At 30.6% G+C, this 21457-nt stretch overlaps 2 protein-coding genes across 8 annotated transcripts in view; one reads left to right on the top strand and one right to left on the bottom strand.

The window, feature by feature from the left end:
* Positions 1-1855: 1855 nt before the first annotated feature.
* On the bottom strand, positions 1856-10539 carry LOC111622573 (speckle targeted PIP5K1A-regulated poly(A) polymerase-like). 4 transcript variants are annotated; one of them, XM_023364986.1, is made up of 4 exons: positions 10429-10539; positions 10275-10352; positions 2573-4128; positions 2025-2196 (listed from the first exon to the last, which is right to left on the bottom strand). In XM_023364986.1, exons 3-4 carry the CDS (start codon positions 3998-4000, stop codon positions 2167-2169), a joined length of 1458 nt encoding a protein of 485 aa, XP_023220754.1. In that variant the 5' UTR covers positions 4001-4128; positions 10275-10352; positions 10429-10539; the 3' UTR covers positions 2025-2166. The 4 variants fall into 4 exon arrangements, with proteins under 4 accessions (XP_023220751.1, XP_023220752.1, XP_023220753.1 ...); XM_023364983.1 differs by having other exon boundaries at positions 1856-4128; XM_023364984.1 differs by lacking the exons at positions 10275-10352; positions 10429-10539 and adding an exon at positions 9982-10032 and having other exon boundaries at positions 1856-4128.
* Positions 9456-21457, top strand: part of LOC111622574 (UMP-CMP kinase-like) — a 53522-nt gene continuing 41520 nt past the window's right edge. Inside the window, exon 1 of one of the 4 annotated variants that reach the window (XM_023364990.1) lies at positions 9456-9474. The gene's annotated coding sequence lies outside the window, so the exon portion shown is untranslated. Of the gene's footprint in view, positions 9475-14644; positions 14796-15218; positions 15351-21457 lie in introns of those variants that run through there. The other 3 variants (XM_023364989.1, XM_023364988.1, XM_023364987.1) reach the window with 3 other exon arrangements.

Below are 21457 nucleotides of genomic sequence, written 5' to 3'. Positions count from 1 at the left end.
GATTCATAAAAGCCGGAACGTATCTACCGTGTTATAGGGGAGTCAACTGTATTAACCGTTGAATATGGCGCTAATAATATAGTAATTCGCAATACTAATACAGTAGAGCATCGATTATCTGACCCCGATTAACCTCCACCTCGGTTAACCGACCGCGTTCTAGTCGGCAAATTCAAATGTCCGCTAGTGATGTGGCGCTACAATATTTGGCTATGTCTTGGCTACTTTATTATTATTTTTGTTAAATTTTTGCGTGTTTTAGCTGGCTACACTGGCTCGACCATGAAAGGGAGGCCAGTATTTAAACGAGGCTTAATTTTTTAATTATGTGTGGTTGTGTTAAGATTAATCATATTCGCAGGGGCGCTGCTAGCTGTTTGAACGCCCGTGTGCAATACCGATTATGCCGCCCCCTGTTTAACTACGACTACCTACGCTGAGCTTGCCAGAAAGGCTCTTTGCCGCCCCCCTGGACGTGCCGCCCGCGTGCGGTGCACGCCTTGCACGCCCGCTTACGGCGGCCCTGCATATTCGTTTTATAAACCGTGCTTAAGAGTCATCTGTTCATTTTTTATGTCCGGTCATTGAAAGACCGCTATGGATCGAGTGTCAGTTGTATATACAAAAGGTAAATTGTTTACAAACTGAGTCTTTGTCTATTCTCTGATAAATATACTGTACAGTTTTATTTCGTCAATTGTTCACGATAGCAGATGTCTTGTGTGTAAGATCCAAGTCGGATGTGCGCAAGCTAATAAATGTTCTTGTTAACCGCTTCCTCTCCGATCAATTTTTAAGTACATTATAATTAAACATAAAAAAATACTTAAAACTGGAAAAAAACGAAAGAAATGCGTTATTTTTGAAGAAAAAGCTTCAAACTTTATTTTCCACTGTCTCAACTTTCTGCGAAATTTGGCACTGATGAGTCATTGTGTTTACAGCTGGATGACCTTGAGAACAGCTGGTGTTGGATTTCCCGGGACATTCTCATAAAACTTACAGGAAGCGAAGGGTTTATAGTAGGGTGAATACTAGCTGGCTGTATATTTTTAAATATTTTTCAATGTACAGTACAGTACTGTATTTATTTTGTGCAAAATAAAGAAATAATTTTTAACGATGCAATAGCGACAATTATTATTTTTAAAAAAATTTGATAGGCTTAACATGGAGGAAAATTCAACGCGAAGTAGCTTAATAGCGATATACTAATATACTAATTACATGGGATATAATAATATACTACACTAATAACGGATTTTTTCATACTTTTCGGTTATCCGACCTTTCAATTATCCGACCAACCCCAGTCCCCAATTGAGTCGGATAATCGATGCTCTACTGTAATTGCAAGAAATGCTTTGAAGATGATTAGGCTTAAATATTCATCTCCATCACAAGAACGTTGTTATGATGGAGGTTCGTTCCGGATATATGGAGCATATTTCTCACTACTCGGCCAGTAGTGGGCTTGTAATTTTAAAACAAAATAATGGATTCGTTAGAATAAAATCATCGTATAATATTAATATTATATAATTAAAATAGTTCAAAAATTATAACCAGAAATAAAGGTTTCTAAAAACTTGGAAACATAAATAATAAAAATTAAAAATAGAAATGATAAATTTTGTGCAGATTCTTTTAGTATTTAAGGGTAGAATTGTATATATTATATGTATTATAAAATGTTAATAATTAAATTATAGTTATCGTTTTCCATTTGTTTTATGTAAAACTATTACTAAAAACGTTGTAATTTCTGTTAGTAATTCAGAAATCTGAAATTAGAGTGCATATCCAAAAATAAATAAATATAAAAAATTAAAATATTTATTAATAAAATCGAAATTATAAAATGCATTATACAATAAAATTATAGATTATTCCAAAATTCTACTGTTTTCATGTATTTATCAACTAATTTAGATAAATACAATTTCAGAAAAGATGCGACATTCTTTGAACATTCTTTACTTTGAGGATGTATTTCTACAAGAATTTCGGGGAATGTACTTAGTGATTTTGTCCAGACTAAACAATCTATCTCAAAATATTCATCTTCCTTACAATTCTTCTTAATTATTTTCTCTGTTATTTCTTTTTCCACTTCTAGAATGTCCGTCTTCTCTGATATATGTTCTTTACTTTCTCGTTTTCTATTTATGTAAATGCAACTTCTAACTTTGCAACCTAAATGAAGCAATAACTGGTTGGAATAGCCATTTATTTCAAATTGTTGAAAATTTTCTGAAGAAATTTCATCTTTTAAAGTTAATTCATCGGATAATTGTTGAAATTTATTTTTTGCTTCAGTGATATAAGATTCTGATATATTGGAAGACGTAGTGAAGCACTTATTTTCAAATAAAATCTGATTAAAACAATTGTTAAATACATGACATTTTCCGCATAATGCTACATTGAAAATGTTGTGTATTAGGCTACAAATATTTTTGACCCACAATATTATTATTCTTGATTTCAGATGAAGTCTATAAGCACTTCTTATCAGATGTTCTAAAATTAAATAATTTAATTTAATACGAAAGGAAAGTATCTTTCCTACTTTTGTATTTTCTTGTAAGTCATAAGGCTGTAATAGTTTCTCCAAATAATTTTCGTTCTTACAAATACTCGTCGACTTTTGAAGTTTTTGCATAAATTGCTCGAACAATAAAATTTTAGCAGTTGCACCAACATTGTGATGAAGATCAAATGGATCCTGAATAGATATTGGCGTGATTTTGAATTTATTATCTGATTGGAAGAAAAAAGTTTCTTTGTCAATAGTCTCCCCGGTTCTAGGACAAATAATTTTAAATAAGAAATCAAAATTGGCATAAAATTGAAAAAATTCTTGTAATAGTTCTTCTAACGATTGAGTGTTTTTTGATGGAGAAATTTTTTTCAGATCTGTGCAAAATGAGCAGTCCCAACCATTTACAATATCTTTAGTATCAGATAATTTACTCAATTGTTGAACTGTTGGTATTACTTTTGGTTTTCTAGTTTGTAAAAAGTAAATAGTTAACATAAGAAAGGCATAACTGGTCAGTTTACGTTCATCACCGGAACCAATCAAAGAATGATACTTTCCCCAATATCTTAGTGTAGTAATCAAAGGCGTTACTCGAGAATCTATTTTTCTGTACATTTGTAATAGAGCAGTGTTTCTTAGACACAGTCCTTCTCCTAATGAAAAATCACAGTTGAAAATGTAATTTTCATAAATATATTGAAAACGTAAGAGTGGGCATCTTAGACTTGGAACAAAACATATATTTTGGCATTGAACCACAAATTGTTGAATTATTTTTTGAATTAGCTTAACTTTTGCCATATTATTCAATTGATGTATGCTTACTTTATGTTTTTCAATTTCTTCCAGTGAAGGAGCGTTAACAGTCCAATATGGTTCGTACCCGTCGTTGTTTAATCGCGATATATTTAATATCATATCGACGTCACATCCTTCGAAACCAAAACCATTAACACTGGAACCAAAGAGATGAACAGTGCAGTTGGGAAAGTATTTTACAATAACACGCTGTAGATGTTTACTTATAATATATCGTTGTCGTAATGATTTGTTACTGAGAGAAAGTAAATTTTGAATTGCTACCATTTGTTCCGGTACAGAGTGGTAAAGACTTAATTGTTTTATCAATCGTTCATGCATCTGTTCAGTTACGTCCGGTTTGTGATGCCAATATGGCTGACAAGATTTACTTCGTGGAGTTTTCCTGATTTGAACTACTAGTTGCCGATTATGGATGACATGTCGATTTGATAAAGCAGTTTCGGCTGAATTTTGATTGAAATAAGTTACAAAAGCATACTTGCCATTCAATTTAACAGTTACCTTTTTCACGGGGCCAAAATTTTGAAAATATTTTAGCAAATATTCTTCTTTGGTATCTTCCGGAAATCCTGTTACATACAAACATCGATTTCGAATCCGTTCAGCAGAGGAAAATGTTTTATCTTGTTCCATAATTTTTTATACATTAACTAAGCGATTGATTCAGTTAACGGATTATTTGTTCAGAAACGAACTCTTTTCAATATACTTTTATGATATGGAATCCAGTTCCCGATACTCCTCGATGTATATTTGATTGCCTATTAGAAAGTTGAACTATATTTACAAATCGAAATTTCATAGATAAAACAAAAACTTAGCAGTTAATAATCAAATATGAAATGACGCAATTTCGAATAATGTTATTCGAAATTGCTTCATTTCATACTTAGTAAAAACTATATCTTATAATATATAATCAAACAGTTAGGAGTTGAAAGCTGAAATTTGGTACAATGCTAGGGTATGACATGAGAATGCACACTGAGAAGGGATTTTTGGAAATTCCACCCAGAGGAGGAGAGAGTTAGTTTTACTCAGTATAAAGTGTAAATAATAAATAAGGAAACTAAATAGTGGCAAGTATAATATACATTTTGGCAATTAATAAATATTTTAATCATTTTTTCCCTTTCGGTAACCCAAAAACAATATATCCAAAACTAGCAGACCCCGCCACGCGTTGTTGTGGCTCAAAATGTATCTATTGTAAATGTAGTCTATAACACTTTCCCGGAGGAGGGGAATTTTTCGAAAAATTTCTTCTTAATGTACATTCTCTTGACGTATCCTATTAAAAGGCAATCAAAAACGCAAAAAAACGCATCTGAAATAGCATAAATAGAAGCAGAGTTCTTTACTGTAAGCCTTAATCCTGTCCATCTCTCCCCAGTGCGGGAAATTTCGACACGTATATTATATAAAAACATGTGCGCATTCAATGCAGCGTTGTGTCAAAATTTCAAAGGAATCGGTAGGAACAAACGAACATTACATTTTTATTTATATAGATAGATAAAAGATGATCCGCTTTAGTTCATTTTCACAGAAAAGCATAACGCCTCACAGAAAAGCAAACTTAGGGCGTCGTACTCGTAGCGCCATCTGTTGGACATAAAAGCGTTAACCTAGATGATGTGTTTTAATTTATATGAATGTTTAACGGAATAATATACAGCCTATGTTCACCCTGAAGTTCCATTCTAAATATTGGTGAAAGAATTTTTGAAATAGGATGAGTAGTTTCGGAGATTACCCGCTACATCCAAACTTACAAACATTACCTCTTTATAATATTAGTATAGATAAATGAATTCGAACGAATATTTGAGTTCATTCCAAATTCAAAAAATTCAAAATATTAAATTTGAAATATAATGTTCCACATAAGTTGTTTTTTAGATTTTAAAATTTAAAATTAATCATTTTATCCAAGTAAGGTTATCATCAAATAAGTTAATTCCCTCATTGTAATGAAAAATTTTCTGATTGCTTTTTTATATTTTATAGGTTATTTAATGTTTTTATTTTTTAGCTTACTTAAATAAAAATCTTTTTAAATACTAAAGATTTATTCAGTTAAAATTAAATAATGATTTTAATCATTTTTTTCTATTAGATATCCGATAAATAGAATAGTGAAAACGAAATTTCTCATAAATTTGACCCTAATCTTATAATATAATCGAGATGGTTTTTTTAAAAACTCTTTCCATCCTGTGGGCACTAAGAGGGCTTTTTTTAGCAATCCCATTATGGGTTCGGCTAGGCCCACAATGGGGCGGTCGGGTAATGAGAGAGTTGTAAGTTTAAATTTGGTACACAGGGTACTGTACATGAAAATACATACTAAGAAGGGATTTTTGGAAATTCCCCCACGGGAAAGGGAGTTACGGATTACCTTGAAGAACTCGGCTTCTACTGCACTATTTTAAATTTATTTATTTATTTATTTTGCGTTTTTGTGGGAAATCAAACATCTTTTTAGACCCATCTAAAAATTATTTGATTAGCATCGAAAGAAAAGAGACTTAATTCTTGCACCCGATGAAAACGGATAAGATCGGCTATATAACTATAAAGGCTATCTTACGTAAGAATTTATCACACCGAATGACCAATCTAACACATTTTAAAATTTTTTAAATTGTGTACAGTACGGGAGTACTGTACACAATAAATCAAATACCATAATATAATATAATAGAAGAGTTAGAAGTACGATATAATCTAATAATAATCTTTGCTGTTATTTTTTGCCCGAGCAACGCCTGGCTCATCTGCTAGTACTGTACAATTCTTCTATACTCTCTTTTACTCTTTATATAATATTCTAACTATATTATAAAACTTTCGAAAATTGAAAACATTGAATAAATAGGGGAAAGTAGAGTAACGTGAGATAGGCAGTTAAAATAGGAAAGCCTTACGGTATATATCGGTCAGTACGAGGCGTCATCTATTCGCAGCTACACTATTGCATACATGTATTTATATAAAGTCTATGCTTCCATCAAGGATTGATTTATATGAACGCTTTTGCGTAAACGATAAGCGATTTACGAATTTTTGTTTTCGTTAAAATACAGGGTGATTGAAAAGTCAAAAAAATTTTAAAAAATTAATAACTCGCAAACTATTTACAGTAAGATGATGCGGTTTTCACAGAAATGCTTAGAAAGAAGAGGAAGTTTTACTGTAAATAGTTTGCGAGTTATTAATTTTTTAAAATTTCTGTGACTTTTCAATCACCCTGTATTTTAACGAAAACAAAAATTCGTAAATCGCTTATCGTTTACGCAAAAGCGTTCATATAAATCAATCCTTGATGGAAGCATAGACTTTATATAAATACATGTATGCAATAGTGTAGCTGCGAATAGATGACGCCTCGTACTGACCGATATATACCGTAAGGCTTTCCTATTTTAACTGCCTATCTCACGTTACTCTACTTTCCCCTATTTATTCAATGTTTTCAATTTTCGAAAGTTTTATAATATAGTTAGAATATTATATAAAGAGTAAAAGAGAGTATAGAAGAATTGTACAGTACTAGCAGATGAGCCAGGCGTTGCTCGGGCAAAAATAACAGCAAAGATTATTATTAGATTATATCGTACTTCTAACTCTTCTATTATATTATATTATGGTATTTGATTTATTGTGTACAGTACTCCCATACTGTACACAATTTAAAAAATTTTAAAATGTGTTAGATTGGTCATTCGGTGTGATAAATTCTTACGTAAGATAGCCTTTATAGTTATATAGCCGATCTTATCCGTTTTCATCGGGTGCAAGAATTAAGTCTCTTTTCTTTCGATGCTAATCAAATAATTTTTAGATGGGTCTAAAAAGATGTTTGATTTCCCACAAAAACGCAAAATAAATAAATAAATAAATTTAAAATAGTGCAGTAGAAGCCGAGTTCTTCAAGGTAATCCGTAACTCCCTTTCCCGTGGGGGAATTTCCAAAAATCCCTTCTTAGTATGTATTTTCATGTACAGTACCCTGTGTACCAAATTTAAACTTACAACTCTCTCATTACCCGACCGCCCCATTGTGGGCCTAGCCGAACCCATNGTGCGTATTCGAATGCAGCGTTGTGTCAAAATTTCAAAGGAATCGGTAGGAACAAACGAACATTACATTTTTATTTATATAGATAGATAAAAGATGATCCGCTTTAGTTCATTTTCACAGAAAAGCATAACGCCTCACAGAAAAGCAAACTTAGGGCGTCGTACTCGTAGCGCCATCTGTTGGACATAAAAGCGTTAACCTAGATGATGTGTTTTAATTTATATGAATGTTTAACGGAATAATATACAGCCTATGTTCACCCTGAAGTTCCATTCTAAATATTGGTGAAAGAATTTTTGAAATAGGATGAGTAGTTTCGGAGATTACCCGCTACATCCAAACTTACAAACATTACCTCTTTATAATATTAGTATAGATAAATGAATTCGAACGAATATTTGAGTTCATTCCAAATTCAAAAAATTCAAAATATTAAATTTGAAATATAATGTTCCACATAAGTTGTTTTTTAGATTTTAAAATTTAAAATTAATCATTTTATCCAAGTAAGGTTATCATCAAATAAGTTAATTCCCTCATTGTAATGAAAAATTTTCTGATTGCTTTTTTATATTTTATAGGTTATTTAATGTTTTTATTTTTTAGCTTACTTAAATAAAAATCTTTTTAAATACTAAAGATTTATTCAGTTAAAATTAAATAATGATTTTAATCATTTTTTTCTATTAGATATCCGATAAATAGAATAGTGAAAACGAAATTTCTCATAAATTTGACCCTAATCTTATAATATAATCGAGATGGTTTTTTTAAAAACTCTTTCCATCCTGTGGGCACTAAGAGGGCTTTTTTTAGCAATCCCATTATGGGTTCGGCTAGGCCCACAATGGGGCGGTCGGGTAATGAGAGAGTTGTAAGTTTAAATTTGGTACACAGGGTACTGTACATGAAAATACATACTAAGAAGGGATTTTTGGAAATTCCCCCACGGGAAAGGGAGTTACGGATTACCTTGAAGAACTCGGCTTCTACTGCACTATTTTAAATTTATTTATTTATTTATTTTGCGTTTTTGTGGGAAATCAAACATCTTTTTAGACCCATCTAAAAATTATTTGATTAGCATCGAAAGAAAAGAGACTTAATTCTTGCACCCGATGAAAACGGATAAGATCGGCTATATAACTATAAAGGCTATCTTACGTAAGAATTTATCACACCGAATGACCAATCTAACACATTTTAAAATTTTTTAAATTGTGTACAGTACGGGAGTACTGTACACAATAAATCAAATACCATAATATAATATAATAGAAGAGTTAGAAGTACGATATAATCTAATAATAATCTTTGCTGTTATTTTTGCCCGAGCAACGCCTGGCTCATCTGCTAGTACTGTACAATTCTTCTATACTCTCTTTTACTCTTTATATAATATTCTAACTATATTATAAAACTTTCGAAAATTGAAAACATTGAATAAATAGGGGAAAGTAGAGTAACGTGAGATAGGCAGTTAAAATAGGAAAGCCTTACGGTATATATCGGTCAGTACGAGGCGTCATCTATTCGCAGCTACACTATTGCATACATGTATTTATATAAAGTCTATGCTTCCATCAAGGATTGATTTATATGAACGCTTTTGCGTAAACGATAAGCGATTTACGAATTTTTGTTTTCGTTAAAATACAGGGTGATTGAAAAGTCAAAAAAATTTTAAAAAATTAATAACTCGCAAACTATTTACAGTAAGATGATGCGGTTTTCACAGAAATGCTTAGAAAGAAGAGGGAGTTTTACTGTAAATAGTTTGCGAGTTATTAATTTTTTAAAATTTCTGTGACTTTTCAATCACCCTTATATGCTTTCCATGCCAGTCTTAAATTGCTGTACTTTTACTGTTTCAGATGTTAAATATAACAGAGGAAAAGTATGGCGATCGATAAAGAAAATAACCTCCCAAGACTTACATTTGTGGACTTGAAACTTTAAATTTTGATTGTTAAAGATGAAGAGGGTGGGGAGATAGAGAGGATCGTGTATCATATCTCGAGTGAGGACGGATTTAATTAACGAAGATTTTATTCATTATTAGCATTTATACTTTTTTTTTTATGAAATTCAATTAATAATATAAAAAGTTTTTTAAAATAAAATCTCATAACATGACTCCGCACACAATTTTTAACTATTGTCGGGAAAGTTACGCGACTTGTTGCTGTATTTTTTAAGATTTAAAATCGAATAATTGAATTTATAATATTGCAAATATTAATTTTTCAATATAACATCAAACGTTATATCGTTATGAATAATCAAAACTGCTTGATTCGTCACACGGGAAAAATCAATATTAATTAACGAGAGCGTAAATGAAAAATACAAAGAATAGTTTTGATTTAAAGTCCTAGCTTTTAGAAGGACATTTTAAACTAGAATAAAAATGATTAAAAATTATATTATAATATTATTTATTTTAATAAACTGTTATTATAATTAAACACATCTTCAAATCGATTTATTTAATACAATATAAAGTAATAAAAATTTTAAAAAATACCTTTAAAACAAATGTTTTATTGTTAAAAAGTAAGTTACTTTTAAATTTTTTCAACTGATTAAATTGAAAAACTTTTCTATTTTCTAATATAAAGAATAACATAAAGAAGATGGAATAAAAAAAATAAATTAAAACTGAAAACAATTATTTATATAATCAACATAAATCATCTATTTATTATTCTATTATTACCATAATCAGATAATAATCAGTAAACAATGCAATATTTTATAATATTGATATTCAAAAGCTATAAGACGTTTTAAAATATGACAATTTATTAAAATACTTACAAGAATAATTTATAAAATATATGGAAAGAGATTTGTTGATGCCAGTTGACACAAATCTGGAGTCAAATAATGGTTTTGCTGCGAGTTTTTAATTATAGTTATCAATTGTAGTAACCGAAAAAATTATCGTTTCAATAATCAAAATATTACTAACCGTATCAGTATGGGTTATTCATTTACATCTCTTTAGAGAGGGAGAAAATTAAGTAAATGTGTATCATAAACGGCATAGCAGAAGATTTTAAAAAAAGTTCAGAATTATTGTCTGTGACGAAACTAAGGGTGACCTTGTCTTGTAATATTGAAAAAGTGTCAGTATAACAATAGCCATGTGAAAATAACACAATAGACATATCTGGATAGAGTATTGACTAATTATCAAGCGTAATATAAACGATACTAAGTCATGAGCGCGTATAAAGTGTAGTGTTAAATAGAACTTTTACTATTTAAATGACCTTCAAATATGAAATAACTGGAACCTTTTAAGGCGATCAAAATTAATTAAATTTACTAATAATAAAATGAAATTGATAATTTTAGAGGAACAAGAATTTTTTACATAACAGATAAAAAAATATACAATTGATGGATCGATCGATCAATCAATCAATCAGTAAGTAAATCTTTAGGAATAAAATCTTTATAAAATATAATTTTATAATTATAATTATACGTTTATATAATTAAAAAAAAAACATTATAAAATGCAATATATTTATACAATATGTAATTGTTTACAATATTACATAAATAAATATTTGTTAAATAAAACATTCATCAACAATTTAAATGTACAATTAAGTCAAACATCTCTCTTCTTCTTCTTCTTCTTCTCTCTTTTTTCTCTTTTATACTCTCTTTTACTTTTTATATATTATTTTAACTATATTATAAAACTTTCGAAAGTCTAAAACATTGAATAAGTAGGAGAGAGTAGAGTAACGTGGGATAGGCAGTTGAAATAGGGAGGTCTATATCTCGGTCAGTACGAGGCGTCTTATCTATTCGCAGCTACACCAGTGCATACATGTAGACTACTTATATAGTCTGCGCTTCCATGAAGGATTGATTCGTATAAACGCTTTTATGTGAACGATAAGAGATTTACGATTTTTCTTGTTTTTGTAAAAAATTTTAAGTTCTTGAAACTAGCGGCTAAGAAAGAACTGCGTTGAGAATTATGGAAAAAATTCTTGAGGATTCTAGTATTGACGAAACTGCGAAAATGATTCTGCCGTTCAGTTCGTACCTTAAAGATGGAGTCTGCCATAAATTGAAATCTGCAGTGAGAATAAAATAGAATAGGAAAACTCTGGATTGTATTTTATCTTATCCTCCTAACGATGTTTTACTACACCATTTTACCCAGCTAGATACATCCTTAAATAATCAATTGATTAAGCCCTAAATGCTAGTCTCTACTCATTCATTCATTTTAATGACAGGATCTTTCACATATGCAATATGACAGAGGAAAAATATGAATATCGTAATAAAAAGACAAACAAGATTTTTGCATTTTTGGACTCAGGGACTTTGAAACGTCAAAAAATGGAAAAAGTCGTTTTTTTAATGTTTATATGGATGTTAGTGTATGTGTGAAGGGCATAATTTGTTCACCCACTTTGAAGCTTAATAACTCCTGTGTTTTTTGTCGAAAATTTCTGAAATTTTGCAGGGAGATTTGTGTATTAGAGGAATTGGAGCCATTAAATTTTGGTGGTTAAAGGTCAAGGGGATGGGGAGATAGAGGGAATCGTGCGTCATATTTCGAGTGAAGACGAATTTAATGAAGCATTTATATTCATTATTAGCATTGATAATTTTTTTAAATAAAACTTACCCCCTGCCCTCAAAATTTAGGTTTTTGCCATTTTATAATAATTAATAATATAAGATGTTTATTATAACACAATCTCATAGCAGATGGCGCCACAAGCAATGTTATTTATTGATACTATGAATAATAATGTTAATGTTTTTTTAAAATAAAATTTCATAACAGCCGGGAAAGTTACACAACTCGTTGCTAGACTTTAAGAGGTAGCATATAAAGTACTATACTTTAGCATTTCACAGTTTCTCGTGATCACAGCTCTTACATAAGAAATAAAACTCCTTAAGTATCCGGTTTTTCCCTACTCTACCCTAAATCAACTGATAGTTTAGTCTCAACAAGAGCCATTTTAATCTCTAAAATAGGCAGGTTTTTAAAACTGCTGTTTTAAATGCCAAAATCGCTGTTAACTTGATCACGGTAAAGTACTCTGAAGTATCCGGTTCAATTTATTTAGAAGCCTTATACAGATACAGATACACTGTAGAACGAAAACGTTAGTGATAAACGGTGAGATGAAGTGCCTAAGAAAGCAAAACATCCTGTCATGGCCTTTTTAACCTCGCTATTACGTCAAAGAAAATACTCCCAAGATTGTGAACTTGAAAAATCTATAATGAACGGAAGAAGTTCATAAGTTTTGCCTCTTAGAAAATATAAAGGTAAAAAAGTTAAAATTTAAGATAATAATAATGATTAGATTTAAAAAATAAGAACTTATTACATTGTTAATAATTTTATAATTCATTTAATTAACTATTTAAACGGAAAATACATAATTATACAAGTCATATTTTCAAAATTATGTGCTATCAGGAATCACGGTAGTGAGTCCCCTCCAAGTAAAAAAGTCACTTACAATGTATATACAGAAATCAGAGTTGCCGATTTTCGGGGGTCGATTTCTCGGCCTCCCAACACCTAAATAATTTCTGAATATCTCATTCGAAAAGCAATTGTTTTCTTAGGTAGTGGAAAATTTCAAGATTTTCTATGCAGCGGTTACCGAAATATAAGCAATTGAAAAGTGCAAAAGTCTGCAAAAAAGGCTGTATTTTCTTCACCTTCTTTTTCTTCATCCGGCACTGCAGACGCTGACAGAGAAAAACTACTGGGTCTAGAAAGCTCCAATTTTAAACTTAAGCCTTTCTCGTTATCAATGAGGTGCTAGAGAAACTTTCGGGTCGCTAGATCAAAGTTCACGGAGGTTTCCCCATAGAGGTAATTCAGTTTCACAACATTATTTTTTGTTTATAAGGATATAATTGCATGGAGAAAATAAATCTTATTCAAAGTGTTACTCAGAATTACAAAATCTCAAATTTATGCGAATTAAAAATTTTTATATTGATTTTTCTAACTAACGTATCGAAAACGTCAGTCGGCGGCGCGTTTAGTCGGCTGTCGCCGAGCGCCGACCTATCTTATGTCTTATGACAATTTAGACGACGGTCAAAATTTTTCTTAGCAGTTTTTATATGGTAAAGATAAGCTTGGCGCTTGGAAGCGGTACCCACAAGATTTTTACCTGTATTTACCTTACATTTCGTATTTAAGCGCTATGCTTATTCTCTACCAAAGAAATACTGCTAAGAAAAATTTAGACCGTCATCTAAATTGTCATAAATTTTTTCTTGGCGAAATTTTTTACATCTCAGATGTTTTTGTTTGAATAGTTAGCAACAAACGTCTCCAATATTCTTATCGAACAAAATAATGGGCGGGTTGCCTGGCAATAATAGGCAATAATACAGCTGGATAAGCAAATCAATGACACAATTCATTTCAAACGAAATAGACTACATCAGAGGTGGCGAACCTATGGCACGCGTGCCCAAAGTGGCACGTCGAAGAAATCATCCGGCACGTAACGTATTACACGATATCGGTTTATTATCTTTTTGAATCAGGTTCTATACATTTACTCTAGTTACAGCATATTATTTTATTTATTTAAATATAATTTTTAAAACTGTTTTCGCCCTGAGGGTACTAAAAGGGCTTTTTTTTATTTAGCAAACTCGAAATGGAACAGTCGGGTGGTGAAGAATGGATCACCATTTGAAAATTTTCTGGTGTTTTGATCTCGGGTCCACAAGAGTAATAAGCTACCACTTTGATCGCTCGGCTATTCGGCCAATTTTAAATATAGTTATTATAAGTCTAAGACTTCTGCACGCATAATCAGTTTTAAAGAAAAAGTATGCTTAATACGCTTTCTATGTGGCACGCAGTCTCAAAAAGGTTCGCCATCCCTGGACTACATCGTCGGTTTGACTATCCACGTATAAAAACACGTCGCGCGTAACCGTGGGTATAAAAAGCTGCTTTACCAGGCAACGCGCCCAATTTTTACTGAAAAGTAGATTATTATTAATGTCACTTTTAATAATTCGAAAGAACTTTTATCAAACCACCATTATCATACAGAAAAACAGATGATAAGATGCTTATCAAATTTCAAATAATTTTAATGACGTAACAATATGTGTAAATAAAAACGACAAAGATATTTAAACCGGTTAATATAACCCACCAGTGGCCGAGCGGTCTTCGTCCCCGCACTTGAGCAATCTAGACTCTGAATACTGGGAATTCGGTCGTGGGTTCGCGTCTCGCTCAGACGGGCTGGCAGCATGCAGTTTTCTGGGTTTTCTCCATCTCGATGACGCCTGATAGGGGTAAGTTTTTTTCCCGGAAGGCATTCTTCCCGCGCGCAATTAGGCAATTCTATAAGGCCGGCTGTTCGGTCTCATAGCGATCACCCACAAGTCTCTCGGAGTAATGTTATACAGCCATAAGACTCCATATGAACTATCATCTACTGAAAGAAAGTCTGTTAATAAATTCTGCCGGTTAATAAATAAAATTGTATTAACAAACTTGAAAGTTACAGTAAGGAAAAAACAATTATTTCGCAGGTCATTTTTTCAAAAGAAATGAATAAGAAAAAACGATTTTCTTTTTCATTTCATTTATTGATCGGTAGAATAAGAGGAAATTACACTTCAATAGTTTTTTCAAAAATTTAATATTTAGAATATTTATTAATGTATATTATTAAATATTTAATTGAATTAAGTGAAATTTTGTGTTAAAATGTGATTACGAATGGAAAAGTTTTCTGAATAATTTAAATTTTAAATATCGTTTTGGCGCTGTGGAGCTGTGAATAGTTGTTTTGTTTATAGAAAGAGGAAGCCGCCTAAATTTCGTAGGAAATTTAATTACTGCAGGTTTGTTGTGTTAAATATTTACATTTGATCATGTTTAAGGGATAAGCGCCATTATTAATGCTTTATCGTCTACACTTTTACACTTATGTAAAATAATACGACAAAATCAATGGATGAATTCAGATTTTTCATAGCGAAATCCGGGAAAATTAAGTGATTTAATTCCACAAAAATGCCACGTTATACGAGAGTCAACGTAAACTCACAGAATGTGGGTTTATATTGTAAAATTATTATTATTATTATTTCAAATATAAGTTTTATTTATTGTGCAAAAAAAAAGTTTTGGTTAGACTGAAGCAAAAGGTATCCAGCTAAAAAAGGTCTTAAACTTAATATTAACGAATAGACATAGATATATCTAGATGTAATTTGACACGCTGAATCGATTGGTATTAAAAAAATTTACTTACGATCAACCGTTTAAAAGTTACGAACGATTTTTTATTTCCGGCTATTTGCTTCGTTTAAGAACAACTTTATTAAGAAATACGCAGGCACTCATCGATATTAACAAAACGAATTACTTTAATTCATCATAATACATTCCATCTACGAGAGAAAGCGACATTAAAAATGCTAAAATGGTGTCGTTAGCCAGCGAACACGCGTAAACACGACAAGAGTGTAGGGACAACTGACGCAGGGAAATTTTCCCTCGCCGGTGGGGAACATGTCGAGCATGACGTCACTTCCACAATTCCCTACACACACGTGTGCAGTAACAGAAATAGTTGACATGATAATATAATTATTATATATTATTTAAAACTAGATATATCTATGTCTATTCGTTAATATTAAGTTTAAGACCTTTTTTAGCTGGATACCTTTTGCTTCAGTCTAACTAAAGTTTTATTTCATTCAAGAAAACATGGATTACAAAACAAAAACAAAATGAGAATTGTACTGGGTACTGTATATAATAATCTTTCATTGAACACATGAAATAAATTTTACTTCTTTTCTCTACTATTTTCCAAAGCTGCGTTTTGATGATATATGCCTATGGCCAGATGTCTTCGTTTGCTTCAAATCTTTCGGACGTTGCTGTAATTTTCAACTTCTTTTGGATGGTTTAGTTTCGAGAAGTTCGGTTATGGAGTTGGATGAGTGCTTGTTGCAATTATTTTTGAAGTTTGTTATATAGTGCTGAACAAATTTCCAATTGTCTTTGAAATTTTCTGGATCATTATCCACAAAATCAATTTTCTAACTTTTATGCCAAGTCCAATCCTTCTCTTAATATTTCTAAAGTGAATTTCTTAATGGATTCTCCAGAATCTTTGGCTAAATGTTTCCATCAATATTCTCTACATATTTTTGGACAATGTCACCTATTAATTGTATTAATTCTTCCTCATTTAAATCTTTCACTTCATTAATTAATTAATGAGTATGGAGGTTTTATTTAACTCTTTAAGCTCTGTAAACTCACTCCATGTCTGTTGCTGATGACTAAATTGTTCTTACCCCTCAGGCTACAAGGGGAACTTGTATGGCAAAACTATTCTAACAACTTTTCAATAGGCCGATTTCAGAAAACAAATTTGTTAAACAGAAATCATGTAATATTCAGAGATGTCCAAACATAAAAAAGTGCTAATAATTAAACTGGGAGTTTTCATCAGTCTCATTGATATTTTTCTTCATTGAATGTTGTGAGTGACATAGACCAATCATTGTTGATTTATATAGCTGTTTTTACAAAATACAATTAGATTTTGTGCAAAATTATTGAAAAATTATATAATTGTCATTCTTCTTACTAAATTTGGGCAATAAATTTATTTTATTTGATCATTATCTGTCAAAGAAATCTCATCAAATGCTTCCAAAATATAGAAACAAAGCCCAGTTCCATTTAAAGTGCTTTAAACAATATACAGGTAATCCCCATATAACACGGGAGTTACGTTCCCTAAAAATTGCTGTGTTACGCGAATCCGTGTTATATGAAACAAAGAACTAGTGCGAAAAGGGAGGTTAGGTTCCAAAAATTAAAAAACATGCCGTTAAATCCTTATTTAAATCGGATCTATTATTCATTTTTTTCATAGGTAAAATACTTATTTATTAATTAAGTAAATATTTTGCCAGAGGATTATTCATCCTATATGATGATCTCAGCATGAGCATCATCAACTGGTAACAGTTTTTGGGTGCGTTCGTTAACAGTAGTTGCTTTGCAATGGGAGTGCGCTGCTATTTGTAGGCATATTTAGGAACGACAGTGAAAGAAAGATGACGGTGCCCACACTATCGATAGTATTGTGATGGAGGAATCTATAATTCTAAAATGAGCTTTTAGAGGCAAAAGAAGGGTCCCAATTGTAAAATTTAACCATTAAATGGATCATTTGTTGAAAGAACATTCAAAGTAGCCACGAAAACAATTAGAATGCTCATGCGGAGGTATAAAAGAACACACCCTTAATAACATTTCATGTTGTACGAGGGTTTTACCCAATTCCCGAACCATGTTAGAGTGAACCCGTGCTATAAAAGCACTGTGTTATACGAGGGATATTTCCAATTCTCAAACCGTGCTAGAGTGAATAGAAGTGCTGTGTTATACGGGGGTTACCTGTATTGAGATTAGGAATATGAGGTTTTGGCCACATAAATGGGGATAAATGTCACTTAGGACACTCCTATCATAGCCACTTAAATACATTAGGGTTGTAAAAAAAAATCTAAAATTTAGGATGAAATATATATTTAAAAAATGTAAAAAAATATACACTATTGAAGACATATATAAAAAGAAACACTTTGTAGTCTTAAAAATCGTTTCACAATCACTGGAATGCAATCAACATTGGCAGAATAGACTTTGTTTTATAAGCTTTTATAAATCCACTTAAATTTATGCAAATTAATATAAAGAAATTTCTTTTTGTCCTTGGTATAATTAAATTAATTAATTAAAAATTTACTAATGTGAGGTAGATAATAAGGACTTACCACACCAGTGATAATAAGCAAACCCTCATTTATTAAATGAAGAAATCTATAGACTTAACAATGATATCTGGTTTAAAAAGGTGATGGAATGTAGGTTGGCCATTAAGATGTTAGTCACCACTTCTTCTCCAGATGTTGTCTGTACCACACCTCCCTCATAACTGCTCTGCATCTTGTAGTAATGCCACCTTCAAACTCCATCTTACTACTGTTATGTAACCCTTATGTCAAGCTACCGTGTAACATTATGAAGCCGCCTTAAGCCTGTCTTCTCTACATCCATTTATTGTTCAATGATCATACCTTTATATCAGTTCCTTTGTTTTGTATAATTTTAAGTATTATAACCTTTTTATATGTATACCAACTGAAGAGGGACTATTCCGATAGTCTGAAATGCATTTTGATTATTTCATGTTAATTGCTAATGTAATCAATTTTAATGTACACCCCTTCTCGCTTTTATTAAATGTACTCCATTGATACCTAGGTGTTTGTGCTTATTATCATTGGTGTGATAAGTTCATATTATCTACCTCACATTAGATTTTTAATTAATTAATTTAATTTATGCAAATTTTTTAAAAGTTCTAAGACATTATATATCTTCAAAATTTTCATTGTAATGAAAAACAATTCTAAAAATGAAATTAAGATGTCCATTGATATGGAGTTTTAAAACTTATGCTGTTTTTTAGGGAAATTTCAGGGATGGCTATGTATGCAAGGTTTTACTGTATTTCAAAAATTTTTCAGGTTACTCTAGTTTATCATCAATACTCCAAGCAGAATTAGATATGACTCTAAACATTGTAACATTGTATTATAACATTGTAACTATTAAATGTAGTTAATTATTATTCATGTTCCTTCATGTAGTTTTTATTATGCTCTATAATGATGTATATTTTATGTGGATTGTTACACATATTGATAATTTCTTTAATCCTTTATCAAATTGTAATGTTTTTTAGTATAACTGGGAAACTTCTCTTTTAGTTAATATGATTAGTTTTGTAAATTTATAATGTGAGTTTTCTTAGCATAATATTAAAATTTTTTGACATTACTATTGAATACATTATTACTTTTTAATGAAATTATTGTATCTTCAAATTTATTGAAGATGGAATAGTAGTATTATATTGTCAACTATTAGAAATAAATAATTATTTTTTTATATAATCAATTTTGCAAACTTACTAATCTTAAGATCATTATAAAAATGTTGGAAGAGATGAATTTTAATTATGGATATTGTTAGCAATACAACAAATAAATCAATAATGATAATGTTATTCATTCAAATGAAGAATATTCAAGAAAATAAATATAAAAGTTTATATTTTGGTAATTTATAATTGAATGAAAGGGAAAGAAAAAATATCAAAAGTGTAAATTTTCAAACATTATTTATATTACTCTGCAATTTATTTTAACTTTAATATATTTCTCATCTAATTATCTTTACAGATGAGTGCATAATTTGTTATAAAAAAAGAGATTAAAGAAATATTTCACATTATCAAAATGAGAGGTTAAGGAAAATATAATAGAAAGGATAAATAAATTTAGAATAATTCAGCTGTAGAAAAGATATAATAATCTATAAGTTAATAATAAGGACAGTACAGGTAACCCCCGTATAACACGGTAGTTACGTTCCAAAAAATTGCCGTGTTATGCGAATCCGTGTTATACGAAACAAAGAACTAATACGAAAAGGAGGGTTAGGTTCCAAAAATTAAAAAGCATGCTAGTATATTTTCATAATTAAGATAAATATCTTCATTAAAATTTTCTTAAGCGATACATATTAATATAAATTAAACAATGTTTTCTTCGTCATCACTAAAAACACTATTAATTAACCGAGTGCGTTTTCTTTTTGGCAAGTTATCCTTATCCTCTGAGCATTTTTCTGCATTATCTTCAGATCCATGCTTTACCTTTTGCAAAAAGTATGTAATTTTAGATTGCTTGCTTCTAGTTAAAAGGTCTTTATAAATTTCCTTATATGGTGCTAAGCACTTATGAAGAATAAAGCAAGTATGGAATAAGGAGAAAACATTCGGCAACATCAGAAGCAGAAGCGTCGTGATCTGGCAACATTGAAACAAGTTTCGAGAAGGACCACGTGTATCAACAGAAGGCGAGAAGAGAAAATTTACATACTTAAGTACTAATAGTTCATGAAAATAATAATTTTTGTGAACTATTATTACTTAAGTATGTAAAAATTTATTACATTTCCTGTTGTACGAGGGTTTTACTCATTTCTCGAACCGTGTCAGAGTGAATCCGTGCTATAAAAGTACCGTGTTATATGGGGGATGGTACCAATTCTCAAACCGTGTTAGAGCGAATCAGTGCTATAGAAGTGCCGTGTTATACGGGGGTTACCTGTAATTAGATTTATTTCAGTACATGTTTTTAATCACTAAAAATTTTGTTAGTTTGAAACTATTAAACTAAAAAGTATTTTAAAAAATAACAGTTAAACAAACTATTTGAGTTGTCGTATTTAGATTTTTTTAAGTATGAAAGTTAAACATAACTTTATAGTAAATAATTTTTAAAATTTCCTATATTCTAAAAAGTTAAATTTTCATTACCTTTTTTTAAAATTCATTGTTATGTCTATGATGCAAATTATTATAAATGAAATTTTAATTCCTAAAATGTATTATTGATTCATTTGGAATTAGTGCTGAATTAAGATTTGTCTTCAAGATATTCATTTATATTGAAAGATGTGAATTTTTACAAATATGCAGTACATAATTTTAGACTTGTAACTTTTCATTAGTATGTACAGTAGAACCCTGATTATCCAAGGTAATGTGGACTGATGCTGCTTTGGATAACTGAAACCTCAGATTAAACAGACAGCCATGGCCATTTTGGATTAAAAATTGCTAATAAAGATTTGTATGGTATTACTTTTAAGCCTCTTTTTATGCCTTACTGAATTTAATCATATATAAGAATAACATTTTTTTACATAATTTATTATACAGCTAACATTTATTACACTTTTAAGAATAAAGATATGTATTTGATGTGGAATGTTAGCAAAGCCTCTACTATATGGCTTACAGAATTGTGTTTGTTCTCAAAATTTGTTCAATTCATTTTGA

This window comes from Centruroides sculpturatus, unplaced genomic scaffold (assembly GCF_000671375.1).
Source record: "Centruroides sculpturatus isolate CEXI.00-Female unplaced genomic scaffold, Cexi_2.0 scaffold199, whole genome shotgun sequence".
Classification (NCBI taxonomy): Eukaryota; Metazoa; Arthropoda; class Arachnida; order Scorpiones; family Buthidae; genus Centruroides; species Centruroides sculpturatus.
This window is presented reverse-complemented; position numbering and strand designations above follow the sequence as displayed.